Source organism: Podarcis erhardii (genome assembly GCF_964252035.2).
Source record: "Podarcis erhardii genome assembly, chromosome: 7".
In the NCBI taxonomy this organism is placed as follows: Eukaryota; Metazoa; Chordata; class Lepidosauria; order Squamata; family Lacertidae; genus Podarcis; species Podarcis erhardii.
In genome coordinates, this window is record NC_138511.1 from 48,866,256 (window position 1) to 48,881,876 (window position 15,621).

The 15,621-nt window shown below is 40.5% G+C and overlaps 1 protein-coding gene across 5 annotated transcripts in view; it reads left to right on the top strand.

Moving 5' to 3' along the window:
- The window catches only part of CDH8 (cadherin 8), a 234,424-nt gene that overhangs the window by 130,213 nt on the left and 88,590 nt on the right, over positions 1-15,621 (top strand). For all 5 annotated transcript variants that reach the window (XM_081871927.1, XM_081871929.1, XM_081871928.1 and 2 more), the window contains one exon: positions 12,042-12,209. In XM_081871927.1, coding sequence (XP_081728053.1) covers positions 12,042-12,209 — 168 coding nt within the window. The remainder of the gene's footprint in view (positions 1-12,041; positions 12,210-15,621) is intronic.

The following is a 15,621-nucleotide window of genomic DNA, read 5'->3' on the forward strand; positions in this document are numbered from 1 at the left end:
AAATAAATGTGAGCATTGAGAAAGGTGATTGCTTCATATATATAATTCCTATCTTTCTAATGTAATGCTTCCAGTTCATCTCCTATGTGCCTCTATTTAGAAAATTCTATGGAGTTTTGACAACTGCATCTTGAACAGAATATGATAGAACTGTAAAATCTGCAGAGTAGGCCAGTTCAAATGATCAGGGCTAGAAATAGAAATGTCCCAGTGGAAATTGAAATTTGGGGTGGGGGAGAAATATACACAAGACAGTAAAATAACAAATTTGCAGCATGACCATTTGCATGCAAGTACTGGTAAGTCCTACTAATTTTAACAAGGCTTATTCCCTAGTAAGTATGTGTAGGCTTGCAAGTTTTGTTCATGATGGTAGAAATATAACCAGTACCTAAGTATGAAAGAAGATGGGAATGATTCTCCATTAACCACAGTAATAGTATGAATGAGTTTCACCCTTCCTCAGTCATTTTACAATCCCTTAAGAAATGGATTTCTACCTTAAGAACATTTGCTCATTCTGATTTTGCTCTCTATGCTGTTGAAATGACTACCATTAGCCAACCATATTGTGTTCAAAACTATTGTACTGATAGGAGAGAGAGAGAGAGAGAGAGAGAGAGAGAGAGAGAGAGAGAGAGAGAATGAACACTGGTCAACAACAAATTTGTTGTCTGCGTTTTTTCAGTTGATTTAGGACGAATCTGATGCGCTGAATCCAAAAATCACATTAGTTTTGCTCAATCAGGTCAAGTTTTTGAGCTATGGCCACATGTCGTTTTTTTACGTTTTTGTTCACATGTACGCTTGTGTGGAGCATTTTAGAAGAGGTTGGTGGGGGTAAAATGCCATGTCAAATAATTGTTTTGATTGGAAATGATTATTTTAATGACAAGTATTCAGGTCCAATAGTTCTGGGTGATTATGTCGAAAAAGGATCAGTTTGAAGTCATAAAACCTCGAAATCTTCCATAAATTGGTGCGGCAAAGCATAAAATTGGGGGATCAAAACTAAGTTAATGGGGCAGCCGCCCCACAAAGTATCCTGATCTTCAATCAGCACATCGTCCTGTAGCTCATTGTGATGAAATTCCAGTGCCTATCTTCGGAGAACTTCCTGACATTAGTGACGAAGATGCCTCCAGTGTTGAAGGACATGAAGAAGAAGAAGTGGTTCTTGAAGATGATGCTCCACATCCATTTTCCCAAAATGATCTAGTTTGTGACCTCAGCTTGTCAAAGGACTCTGCTGAACTGTTGGCATCCAGATTGAAGGAAAAAAACCTCCTCTCTGACAGTGCTCGCATCAGCTTTTTGCGCAACAGGCATCAAGAGTACCTCCATTTTTTCTCGGAAGAGAAGGACTTGGTGTACTGTGCAGATATTGCGCAGCTTCTGCTCAAGCTTGGAGTGCCACAGTACGAACCCAAAGATTGGAGACTGTTCATTGACAGCAGCAAGCAATCACTGAAATGTGTTCTGCTACACAACGGCAACCAGTTTGCCTCTATACCCCTGGCTCACTCGAGTACACTGAAGGAGAACTATGAAGCGGTGAAGTATGTGCTGGAGAAAATTGGTTATGATCAGCATAAGTGGTTTATTTATGTTGACCTGAAGATGGTGAACTTTTTGTTGGGACAACAGTCTGGCTTCACCAAGTACCCATGTTTTCTGTGCATGTGGGATAGTAGGGACTGTGCTCAGCATTACACGAAGAAGGACTGGCCTGTGCAGGAGGAATTGGTGCCTTGCAAAAAAAGGAACGTCATCAACGACCCTCTGGTGGACAGAGACAGAATACTCTTCTCTGGACAAGGATGGTGACTGCTTCACTTACTTGTGCCAAGCTTTTCCAGGATTGACCATGGAGAAGTTGAAAGCTGGCATCTTTGACGGTCCTCAGATCCGTCAGCTCATCAGAGATCCAGAGTTCGGAAACTCAATGAACGAAGTGGAACTGGAAGCGTGGACGGCATTTGTTCTGGTAGTGAAGTACTTTCTTGGCAACAATAAGGCCAGAAACTACGCAGAACTTGTCAACAACATGCTGACTGCTTTCAGAAACCTGGGCTGCAACATGAGCGTCAAGATGCACTACCTATTTTCACATATGGACTGGTTTCCTGAGAACCTGGGTTCAATGAGTGACGAGCAGGGGGAGAGATTCCATCAGGACATGAAAGAGATGGAGACCAGGTATCAGGGTCGCTGGGACGCAGTCATGATGGCTGACTACTGTTGGACTCTGAAGAGAGACCTCCCTGCTGCTGAGCATTCCTGGAGTTCCACGAAATGGAAGTTCAAGCCCTGAAGTTTGAAAAATGGTGAAGCAACATGCAATTTACGTGTACTTACCTTTATCAATGCCCACCATTCAGTTTACAGTAAACCTGACCTGATGGAGAGAAACAGATGCCATTTCCTGATTCAGCAGTGCAAAAATACCCTAAATCAGTTGTAGAAATCTAGACAACATTCAAAAAGTAAAAAATTGTTGCCCAGTGTAATTATTGGGGGTGAAAGAGATCATATCAAATACCAGAAATATCTACTCAACAAAGAAAGGTTAAATAAGAGTTTGTTTACTGTGGTTAACCACTGCTAGAGAAAAACTACATAGGTAGACATTAGCCTATTTGTTAGATTCTGATCATGATCTTATGTCCACAGTAGATGCTTGCTCTCCTGTGACGAGATCATAGAATTGTAGAGGTGATGTGAGTCCCTTTTTTGAAATTGTACCAAGAAGTACAGAATCATAAGTTATTTGGTCTTCTGTAAGCTCCATCCAAATTGGCCTTGAATATTCATGTGGTCCAGATATTCATGTGCTTTTTAGTGGACTTGTAACTGAGAGACCTGTCCTCAGGTAAAACCCAGCTCATTAGGAGTGGATGGGTGCATTGCACGTAAATGAACCCACATCTCCAAGGACATTATGGGAGCTGATCCTTAATTGGAAATATTATTTATGGATATTAGCTGGACTGCTAGATAAATATATTCTTGCAAACATGACTTTCTTTCTGAACATATTAACAGCTTTGTACCACCAGTACTGCCTATAGGGAGTGGCCTGGTTTTTTCTCCTAGATTCCACTTTATTTGTATTAACCCAGGGGTGTTTACAAGGTCATATTTGCAAACTCATTAACTTCTAGCAATGCCCTAAGTTACATCTGAGCAAATCCATTAAATGCTGTGTGGTTGCACAGGTGTGCAATTGAAACTGTATACCATGAGACCAATCTGAACATGAAACTAGTGTATAATGAGGAAGCCTGCTTATTAAATGGAGCACATTAGATTGGGGCTATCCAATCTGCAGGAGCTAAAGTTTCCATGCGGAACTGGGCTTAACCTATAAAGCCCTAAAAATGTAAGGCTCAGGCTTGTTGGAGACTATAAGGTTTTTTTTCTTTTTAAACTGCCAAAGTAATACTAGCTTCTCTAATTAACTTCAGATTCCATAATTACTGAGGATCATCATCTGGATCCTAAAGGCTTTTCCCTGGGGGGGAAAGACAAACTTAAGCACCAGTTTCATCAATGTTCTCTTGCAATATAACCTGATTATGAACTGGGTTTTACTTGAGCACATGCATTGCAGCCCCGATTGATGAAATATTTACTGATATGAAAGGATTGTCAAATAACTTCTAAGCATAGGTGTGCTAGAGTTGTTGCACTTTGTGTAGAGTAGAAAATAATTTTCTACGCCACAAGAATGAGCTTCAAACCTGTACTACAAAACTATCTTAATAAAGTTACAATTAAATGTTATAGGATACAAAATAACACATTGCTCTTAAACAAGTTAGCATTGTGGCCCAGCCTTCTTTTTAGACCTTATTGCAGTTCAATACACTTTTCTCTCTCTGGTTCAAAAGAAAGATCTTAAACAACTTGCTTGTTCATCATCACAAAGCTTAGCTTCTACTGCTGCTGCGATTGACTGCATCGCTCACAAAGAATGCTGGGGTTCTCAGGTTTCATCTTTCTTCTTTGAGAAATTGCAGCTCAGCAGGCATGCTGACGTGGGCCCCAGATTATGGGTAAGCGATGACACCTACGATGTAACGTGATGTCATGTCATTGTGACCAGAAGTCGCACTTGGAGGCATAAAAAAACCACCATGAATATTAGGAGAAATTCACAATGTATGCTGATTGATTTTCATCTGGACTTTTATTTTGAAAACAAACAAGCAAACAAACTGTTGTGAAAATAGGGGAAACTGAGTTTAATATTATAAAATTGAGTAGAAACTAAAATTTGTAGTTTCGCCCATTCCTAGATCCAGCTATCTCTGTATAATTTTAAAATATTGTCCACCCACAATTTCTCTGACTTTTCTTTTCTTTCTCTCCATCTTCAACATGTTTCACTTTATGAATCTCTCTCTCTCTCTCTCATCTATCTATCAGTATGCAGTATTACTTCTTTTTGTGGGAATACTGCAAAGATGTACAAGTTTGTTTGTTTCTTTTATTTTTATAATGTTCAGTACTAAGGTGAGAGAAATGATAGAGAATGATGTGAGATGTTTGACAGATAAGTATGTACAGTCATACCTCGGGTTACAGGTGCTTCAGGTTGCGTTTATTCAGGTTATGGACACACCGAAACCTGGAACGGGTTACTTCCAGGTTTCAGCAGTCACACATGCACAGAAGCACTAAATTGTGCTTTGTGCATGCACAGAAGTGCCGAATCACAACCCGCACGTGCGCAGATGTGGTGCTGCGGGTTGTGAATGCTGCAGGTTGAGAACGTGCCTCCCGCACGGATCATGATCGCAACCCGAGCGTCCGCTGTAATTTGTGTACATTAGGTAAGAAGTGATTAAGGGAAGATATAAGCTTGCCTATCAAATATTTGAGATGTGCTAATGAGAGGGGGGAAAGGAACACTTTTTGTAACTCCTTGTATGTGTGTGGGGAGTGTTGAAGGTGATGTCCTAAAAGGTGATAAAGCAACCACTGTGTGTTAATGACATTAGTGCAGAAGAAAAGGTCTGTGCCAGGAATGGGTGTAGTATTTAGCAAACAAAGAAGGCAGATGAGTCATTTCCTCCTGGTCACAAAAAAAGTGAAGAAAACAACTCCAGCATGAATAACACAATATAAAAATCATATCCTAAGTAGTTTGCAAATTCTACCCCACCTCCTTTTTAAGGAGCCACTTACAGGGACAATTACAAATAGCTGTGGGTATTCAAGGGTACTGTTGCTGAAATTCCAAGTTCTTACTGATCATTCTGATAGCTTCTTCCTGAAGCTGTTGGTGTTCAGGGTCAAACACCTTGAATTTACTTGCCCCCTCCCATGGTATTCTCCCCCATATAATACATTTTAGAGCAATGGTAGTCAACATTATATTCTCCAGATGCTGCTGGACTGCACATCTGATCATCCTTGACCATTGACCATGCTCACTGAGGCTGATGGGGGTTGCAGTCCAGCATCATAAAGGGTACCATGTTGGCTACTCATGCTTTAGAGCGTTTGGTTTCAAGCAGAGGGCTAATTAGAAATCTGAAAGAGTACCACTCGGACTTGCCAGCAATCTCTACTAAGCCTCTTAGTTAGCTGGTATCTTGCTTCTCATCCTCCACCTTGCAAATAGGCTTTATCGCATAACATAATTCAGTTCCATTCTAATAACTGTCAGTTTACCACTGCTATTGTTTAATATTTATTATGATTCATATAGCATCATCAGAGATCCATGATGATTTACAGAGTACAAACGGACAGGTGTCGGCATCAAAGACCTTATAATCTAAAATTTAACATAGGGGAAACAATTGAAGAAGGGAGAGAAGTGGTTGCCTCACTTCAAAGAAGGATATTGTACAGCTAGAATAGGTTCAGAAAAGGGCAAGCAAAATGTTCAAGGGGTTGAAGCAGCTCCCCTCTAGTGAAAGTTTACAACAGTTGGTGCTTTTCAGTTTCAAGAAAAGGTGAGTAAGAGGTGGCATGTTACAGATGTATAAAATTATGCCTGGTGTGAAGAAAGCAGATCAAGAACTGTTATTCTCCAACTAGAACTTGTGGGCATCCAATGATGCTGAATGCTGGAAGATTCAGAGACGGGAGGGGGAGGAGGAGAGAAAGTACTTCTTCACACGGCGCACAGTTAAATCCTGGAATTCACTCCCAGAAGATGTAGCAATGGCCACCAACTTAGATGCCTTTATAATAAGATTAGACATGAAGCATAAGGCTATAGGCAGCTACGAGCTATGATGACTGTGTTCTATCTTGATTGCTGGAGGTGGTATGCCTCTGAATGCCACTTGCTGATAATCACAAGCTTTCAGGTTCCCCATGATGCATTTGGTTAGCCACTGTGCGAACAGAATGCTGGACTAGATGGGTCTTTAGTCTGATCTAATAGGCTCTTCTGACATTCCTATTTTCTTGTGGGTGGAAGGGTAAACGGGGTGGGGCGGGCAACCTTTTTATTTGTGTGATTTTTGATCCCTGTGTTGCATCTTCCAACTTTGGTTTCTCTTTGTTTCTCATTTTTTCCAATCGTAAATTCAGTTCTGCACATTTCCATATCAGTTGGAACTGAAAATTCATGAAAACTTTTAGTATGAGATTATCCTAATATATGCATTTTTGTATGCAATCTTGCTTAATATAATGCATTTTTGTATGTTATTTTCACTAATATATGCATTTATATGCACATTTTATTCTAGTATATGCATTTTGTATATATTACTTTGCTGAAGAATTCCACTGCAAAATTCAGAGAAGTGCAGGATGGCTGTGTTTTGGTTTGCATATACTCTAGGAAAATGTGGAATAAGTGGGTTCAACTTTAAGTGGAAACTGAGTGAAATATCTCCCTCATCCCTAGCTAGTTTGCTATTATACTGAGATGCATTTTTCAAGCATTCTGCTACCATCCTGAGGGACAGACCTTTCAGATAGAAAGACAAAAAGTCTCCTTTTTACAGGCAATTTAAAATATTTCATAGACAAATCTAACTGCTCTCTCCCCCTCCCTCCCCCTCCATCCCATTCTGTGACCTGTACATGCTATTAAAGCTAGGTTCCAATTAAAACAACAAAAACAACAATAACAAATGAAACAGATGAGAAATGAATGAAAAATGAGTGGATTATCATTTGGAACTCATTTGTTTGAATTCTCATTCATTTTTTATTAATTAAATCAAAAGCAGCTCACTCGTTTTGTTTATCATTTGTTTTTAAAATGAATGTGTGGCCTTGATGCAAATCTCTTGTTCCATGACTCATACAGGGATTGATGTCCAGGTACATTTATGAGCTGCCCATTTCTCTCTCTCGAATAGAGTATAGTTTGAATCAAACATATTCAGAAAGTTAGATGCATTATACAATTTTCTGGAGAGTCTATCTCCCTTTCTCTGCTCCATTTACCCTCTTATTCAGTTGGCAGTAAATGATGTGCAAAGTTATATGGGAATATACACATAATTCTATTTGTCTCTGATTATATCAGACAGGTGACACTGAAAATTACTCTTTAAATAAAAGGAGCTAAATCAGAACAAAGTTTCCACATTTCTGAGTGTGTGTTTTTTAAGAGCGATGTGATTGTAGATTCCTGGACTTCATCAGATGCTCTAGAATAGGGATGCAGAACATGCAACCCTCCAGCAGTGAGCATGGTAAGGAACAAAACAAAGTTCTTGTACTAGTGTGCAAAGCCCTGAATAACTTAGGCTCAGGATACCTTAAGAATTACCTTAGCCTGTACATCTTAAGTTGTTCACTGAAATCATTTTGGTCCCCCATGGAGTAGAATTGTGCCTTCATTGTTGAGGGCCCAACTCTGAAGTAGAGCTCAGATAGGCCCTGTCACTGATGAGTTTCAGTCACCTGGTTAAAACAATTTTATTTCAGGTGGCATTTGCATTGTGAATGCTCACCTAATTTTTTTAAAAAAATTCCTGCTGATCTTCATTTAAATTTCTGAAATTTTAAATATTTGAGGTTTAATTTGTATTTTAAGTTTTGTATATTTTCTATACAAGTGTCAGCCACTTTGAGACCTAGATGGTGAAAAGTGCAATATAAAAATTTAAAAATAAAATAATCACTAATCACTAATAATACACTTGCCAAGCTCTAGCATTGTTAGTGTTGAAGCACAGTTAAGAGGGAAATTCTCATTTTCTTGCACTGTTATAAAAGGGCTTAATTTGTGCTATTGTGCTAATATGCCACTCAATCGTCTGATGGGGTTTTTGTTGCTGTTGTATATTGCTTGCTAATTTATTTTTATTTTGCCAGCAGGCAATTAACACCTATTTAGGAACATAGAAATATAAAGATTTAAATGAAATATTTTCATGCCTACCATGCAATCCACCAGATGTTGCTGCAAGACTTGACAGCAACAGTCACCTATTTGGGAAACCATGAGGAGGAATCCAAGCTTTCCTACCAAAAACAGTACGAACTGGGCAATATTTATCTTATGGGTGTAAGTAATATAATTATTGCCAAACTCTGCATTCAACTGAATAGTTGTGCAAGCTCACAGACTTTCTCCCATTCCTCCCTGTCATGTGCCCCATAGCCTTCCCATGTAGGGTGAAGAGACGGTAGATTGTTCCATCAGCACAAACATTTCTGCCTGCCCAATACCACAATCTCCTTAGTGCTGGTTTGAATGCAAACCTAGGCTTTTATTATAGCATTAGATCCAGCACCAAATCTGACCATTGAAGGAATGCTAGCCGCCTACTCCTCCGTTGCCAAGCAAGATCTGAGACAGGAAGAATGAAATAAAATGATGAGAGAAAGGAAGGTGGCACACTGTCATTTACTCATTTCTCAATATTCCCCCAAGCCCTGCAGTTTAAAGGTAGGGAAGCATATATGGATAAGCAAATATTTTGGCCATAAACCATACTTAAACATCTCCTTAAATTGTCCCCTAACATTAGAGTCTTGTTTTAAAGGTTGCTATTTATTATTCTCATTATTCTCCTAAAATGGCTATTGGTGTCATATTGCCCAAGAGCAAATAAAACAGTGGTAGAATGAGATTTACTTTTCAAGGAGCTCTTAAATTCATACTCAGCAATTTGCCCAATCTGTCTCAGAACCTGAATTGGAGAAAATATACCCTTGTGGTCTATGTGACTGAGGTTTTTTTAAAGGATGTATTTCAAAAAGCAAACACTGGATTCAAAAAAGGGGGGAATTAGATGGGGGAAAGGGGAAGAGTCAACAGTGGAAGCAAACATGGAAAGGGAAAAGCAGGCAAAAATAAGGTTTTAAGTTGTTTATTGCAGGGGTTGCCAAATGTCTGGGGTCTAATGGGCACATTTTCAAACAGGAAAGACTGCCGTGGACACCACCCACCCACCCACCCTGCAAACAAGTGCACAATGCGAACTATTCTACTGGCTACAAAAAGATTCTTCTTTCCATTCTAATTTCAGTGGGGGAAGAAGGTACCCTGTTGAAACCTGAGAAGGTCTCTGAAGGCACCTAGTTGCCCACAAGTACCACTTTTGTGATCCCTGGTTTCTTGCCATTCACAACAGCATGAATAGTTTGTTGGAAGAGGGGAGAGACCTGTCCTTCCACAAAGCTCTCTGCTGTCATTCTGCACACAACAATGGAAGTACGCAACCATACAAGGAAAACTTCCAGATGTTGATATCTCTCTCACTGAAGATGGGTGAACTGCAGTGGCTCACATGCCATTGTGTTGAAAATTAGCGGGGGCATCTCTGCACCCCACCTCCACAAGTTAGAAAATATTTCAGTTATTTCTGAGCAAATTCATCCATCTATATCTATCTATCATCTATCTATCTATCTATCTATCTATCTATCTATCTATCTATCATCTATCTATCTATATCTATCTATCTATCTATCTATCATCTATCTATCTATCATCTATCTATCATCTATCTATCTATCATCTATCTATCATCTATCATCTATCTATCATCTATCTATCTATCGTCACCTGCTTTACCTAGAGGGGTGATTAGAAAGAATGTCCTCTGGAAACTGATGGGAGGAGCAAAACTGACTCCAAATGGGACCATTGAGGGGGGCAATAAGTTCCTCTGAGAAGAGTGGACTCTCCTTCAAGCAGCCTTTCAAAGGAGGGCATAAACCACCAAATCTTCTCCAGCGTGGATTTTAAGCTGAGCTGAAGAAGAATTTGAGAACTTCACATGCTCTGTTCTCCTTTCAGCCAAGCATTGCCAAACCCCTAAAACCTGCTACTGGATCTGAACCTACCAAATTTTGCCATCCTCTTCCTTCACACAGAGCATAGTTAAACTATGGAAATCACTCACGCAGCAGGCAGTGATTGCTTCCAACCTAGATGACTTTAAAAAAGAAGCCATTTAAATAAAATCCATGGAATAAGGCAGGCTTCCTCAACCTCAGCCCTTCAGATGTTTTTGGCCCACAACACCCATGATCCCTAGCTAGCAGGAGCAGTGGTGAGGGATGATGGGAATTGTAGTCTCAAAATATCTGGAGGGCCGAGGTTGAGGAAGCCTGGGATAAGGCTATCAATGGCTACTAACCATGACCACTATGCTCTGCCTCCACAACTGGTTGCTGGGGACTATCGGAGAGAAAGAGCTCTTGTGCTCAGATCCTCCTTGAGGGCTTCCCACAGGCATCTGATTGGTCAATGTGAGAACAGGATGCTGGGCTAAGATGGGGCATTGGTCTGATCCAGCATACTCTTATTTCCCTCCTTTTCCTCTTCCTCTTCTTCCTCAACCACTACAGGATCGTAGTTATCACTAGGTTTTTTTAAAAAAAAATATTCACATAATTACACCCAGAGCCTATATTGAGTTAGTTCTGGATTTCTGGATTTCAAGGCTTTTTATGTTTCTCATTAATGTCAATCTAAATATCTCTCAGCTATGCCCCAATACAAAGAAATGGGCTGCATGATCTCACTTTGTTAGAGAATTGCCACTTTTCAAATAATACTATTGTTAATAGAAGACATGAATAGTGTATAATTGTAAATGTTTCCACATATACAGAGTCATCTAGCTGAGAGCTCCAAGAGGATAAGCTCCTGGATAGAAGTGGGGTTCCCCCACCCCCTCCTCCTCCTTTTTCCCATGCCTGAGAAAGAAACCCCTGGAGCACAGTGATTTTAAAAGCCCACTGCACTGGTGGATTGAATTCCCCTTGACACTCTTAACGCTTCACTTGTTACTAAGATGATTCCATAACTTGAACTTCTTGCTCTCTTTTCACAGACAAATGATTTCATTTAAAAAATGATTCAAAAACTGGATTAGTAAAGAAAAACTTCTATACTGTTATGAATTTGGCTGCTAATAGATTGATCACCTAGCAACTAATAGACTTAACAGCAAAACATGCACTTCCACACCCACACTAAATGCTCTTTGATTACTGCAAATCTGCCTGCTGCTTTGGACTATTGCACCCACCTGAGATTGTGGAACAGCCAGTTTTCTACCTGTCCTCCATTTTTTAAAAAAGTTTTTCTTTACAAGAATGAGTATTGTTTAAAAAATAATCCATCATTTATAGGCTGCTTTAGAATTTATTTAGAGATTCCGTTGGTGTGGGGGTGAGATTAATTTATCATTGTGAGGTCGCTGAGGATGGCCTGGGTGTTTTTTCTTTCCAGTACTTATTGCAGCCTCCCTGGGTGTCAGCACTGAATGCTCTAAAAGGCCCCATTAGAGGAGTTATATCACAATGTTTTTATTGAGCTGCCACAGAAGAATGGGAAGCTGGGGAGGCTGACTACCCAAACACCAAACATACAGAAGGGAAGGATGGAGAATGCACAAGAGGGGATCTTTTGTTAATACTGAGAACATAAGCCCTGATGGATCAGGGCTGGTATTGAATAAAAGTATTTAATGCATGTTACCCAAACACATACAGCTTCAGGAAAAGCACCCTACTCTTTAACCTGTTCTTGGTCAATTGTGTGTCACTCTGTAAACTTCCTCTCTATTGTTTGTCTTCTCTTTCTTTCCTTTCAGCAATTATTAAAACGGCTCTTTCAAACATGGACCGGGAAGCCAAAGAGGAATACACGGTGGTCATCCAAGCAAAAGATATGGGTGGGCACATGGGCGGATTGTCTGGAACCACCACTGTGACAATTACACTCACCGATGTCAATGACAACCCTCCGAAATTTGCACAGAGTAAGTGGTGCTTCTGGTGCTAGCTTACCTTGTTGACTATATTGACTTTCCTAGAGTACCTCTCAAACACTGTCCTGTCTGTATGTTAAATATATCTGCTGCTAAGTTAGTTTTCTCACAAGGTGGAATTGCCTAGTGATGGATCAGTCTCAATCTGGTTCATGTCCCTTTCACATGCATTCACCTATGCATCTCTGCTATCTTGTATCAAGGCAGACATTTCCTGTAAAAATTCCACATGGGTTTAGTAATTTTGTTTAAGTATGTGCAATACACAAGTGGTCTGCGGGCTGGCTTTAAGAATGGGCATGTGAGTGACTGGCAGCTACGGCATGTGGCCACATCCTATTCTGACCAGGGTGGAAAATGAGAACAGCCCATGCCATCCCTGCCATCCCTGCCTTCCTTTTCATTGGCTGTGGCAGGAGCTGTGCTTCCTAGATACTCCAGGAGGCTGGAACCTATTAGGTTAGTCTTCAGACCACCTTGTGGAGCTTGGTGGTCTAAAGGCCATCCTTATCATGACTTCTTTCCACTGTCCTTCTGCCATGTACCACCTAAATATTAAGCTTCTCATTGTCATATTATAGAACCTCTTCCCAGATGCTATAATTTGCTCCCCTCTTCTCCACACCTGCTTCTATGCTCTCAGCTGCCATTGAATTTGTTCACTGCTCACCTTTCTATACCTGCTGCCATGTTCCTCATTATTTCTGAAGCAGTTTGCATCAAGTTATGTCTGCATAGCAAATTCCCGAGCTTAGAATTCTTCAATTCTGAGTATATATCTAAATGTACTATATTTTGCGCCTGGCTTTGGTGGGTGAATCCTTGGAGTTCTTGTAAAAAAGCATAATCTGAAGTCTGCCCACCCTAAGTCCACATTATTTTGGAAGCATGTGTAGGAGAGAGAAACAGCAGTGACCTTACGGTGGGTGTCTGCTGTAGACCATGAAGCCAGACTGAAGACTTGGATGAAACCTTACTAGAACAAATCTAGGTGTTCTTGGACTCCAGCTCCCATCAGCTCTAGCCAGCATAGCCAGTGGTGAGGGATGATGGGAGTTGTAGCCTCAGACCATCTGAGGGGGCCACAGACTCTAACCAGTGGTCCACACACAAGCACACACACAAAATAGATTGTCACAAAGTCTACACAGTAATTGGTAGAGGTGATTTATGCATATAGAGGATTGAACCAGAATCTATTATATGCAAAACTTTGTGTTATAGGAACGCTAGGAATAAATACTGTATGTAGCACTATAGAAAACATGAGATGGTGATTCTACATTTTGGGAAACACCATAGCTCTTCCTTACTCGCTTTCTTATGACTCCATCCCATATATTTATACACACTGCAGTGTTCTTTCCACTGTTTTCATTGCCATTTCAGATTATTCAGCAGCCAGTGAGTTACACAACCAGTAAAAGAAGAAGAAAAAAGACATATGTAGTTGATGACAGAAATAAAGCATTGACTAATTGGAGATGAGAGGGAGAAATAAAAGTGAATAAGTCTAGGTCTAGTTAATTGTTGATCTTTAATTCAAAATCCATATTTACTGCTATGGTTCCAGTGTATGTCTTGCTGGGTTAGGTTAAAATGATTTGGCATCATGCTGAGCTGTTCTGCAGTGCTTTGTAGTCTGCATCAAAGTGGTGGTGTGGGGGAGGGAATTATAATGAGGATTGATTTTTGTTTGATAAAGGTGTATTCTAATAGAATTTTGTAATGCAACCATCTAAGATGCCAGCTTATCTTTCTGCCTTTCTTTAAAAACAAAATAACAAAATAGGAGATTAAGATGTAGCAAATCTAGATGGTCTCCTAGTTTAGAAAATGTGTTAATGGCAATTTAAAAATAAAACATTTTTAAAAGAAATAAAATAGTAGTGCCTTAGGCTTATTCACACAAAATTAGCCTGTCATTCCTGCCTCTCATTTCACAGTTACTGCATGTGGTTTTCTGTTTTATGTCACTTTTCTTCTACTCTGTGACCCACAATTAACCCACAAGTGGTGGCAACAGTCTCCTCCCCCTTCCAATTAATCATGTCACATGATTATATATTGCCACAGCTATAGATTGGTGTGTTATGAGTCTGAATTTTCTACAGAAAACTGATTTTGGCTTGAAAGTGTATGTACTGTGAACTGAATAGGGCCATTTCAGGTGAATCCAGAATTTTGCTGGAACATGTCAAGACAGCTCTGAATTGCCCTGGGTCAGATTGCCCCACCCAGAGTGAAATGGGACTCTAAATATTTGGAGTCGTGGGCTGCAGGAAGAAGGAGAGGCAGGTGGCAGTCTCTGCAAAGAACAATATAGGACTGTTGCAAGAGAGACCTCAAAGAGACCCACAGTATGCTTTGGCTATGTGCCCTTGTTCCCAGTGGAGGGTTCAATCCTGATGGTTACAGAGGCCTACTTCTCTAGCTCCTTCCCACAGGGAACAAGCTGGGGAAGCAAACCCCAAAAGGATTGCACTCTCCTCTGACCAACTAGCGAGTGCAAAGTATAATCCTGCTGGCTGCTGGGATCCATTTCACTAGCATGTGCACACAGTAGGAAAGATGCAACTGGCAAGATTGAACCCTCCACTTACCAGCTGATGAGTGGAGTATACAATCCTGCTGGCTGCGGTGCTGCCAAGAAGGGGGCAAGAGACACACATCTCCTTCTGTCACCCCACTTCCAATTGTGGATTTAATTGGGTTTCTAAAACCCTGATTAAACATGGGGGCGGATTGGATGCAGTGTCTCCTTCCCCTCTCTGCAGCATGGTTAACTGTTTTTTAAACATTTAGTTGACAGAGGTGCACAGCCCTAGTGTGTATGGGGAAGGTCACTATAACTTTTTTCTTCCTTTTGAGTCTGCCTGTTCCTTGCCTTGCTAGCAATGGTGAATGTGCTCCCACTTCTGCTCAATGCCATTGTTTTCTTTCTTTGCATGGTTTAGCATCATAGTACTGGCAAGGATACAATGCTCTCATTCAGATTTGCCTTCAGTTATTATCCTGCAGACAAAGTCTGATCTAAATCACAAAGCCAATTCTGAATAAAAAGAAACCACTGCTTCCTGCACTCACTCTGGATTGCCATTGAAACAAAAGCCCTGGAACAATGAGGAGAAAGAATGGGCTAGACCTGCCTTATAACAGTGGCTGAGGGAACTGAGTCAGTCATGGATGAAAAGGCAAAACACCCAACAACTGCTGTTGTATTCAAGGAATGTTCTGGGTTAGATCCTTTGATGGGACCTCTCCTACTTTACCTAGCCTCCTCCAGCTTACTTGTTGGTAGCAACAAGCAGCTGGGTCAATGCATGTGAGTTCACATATGCATAAGTCAAGCACTTGATATAGTCATGTGTACCGTCAAATCCAGATTGCTTTTTAGCACAAG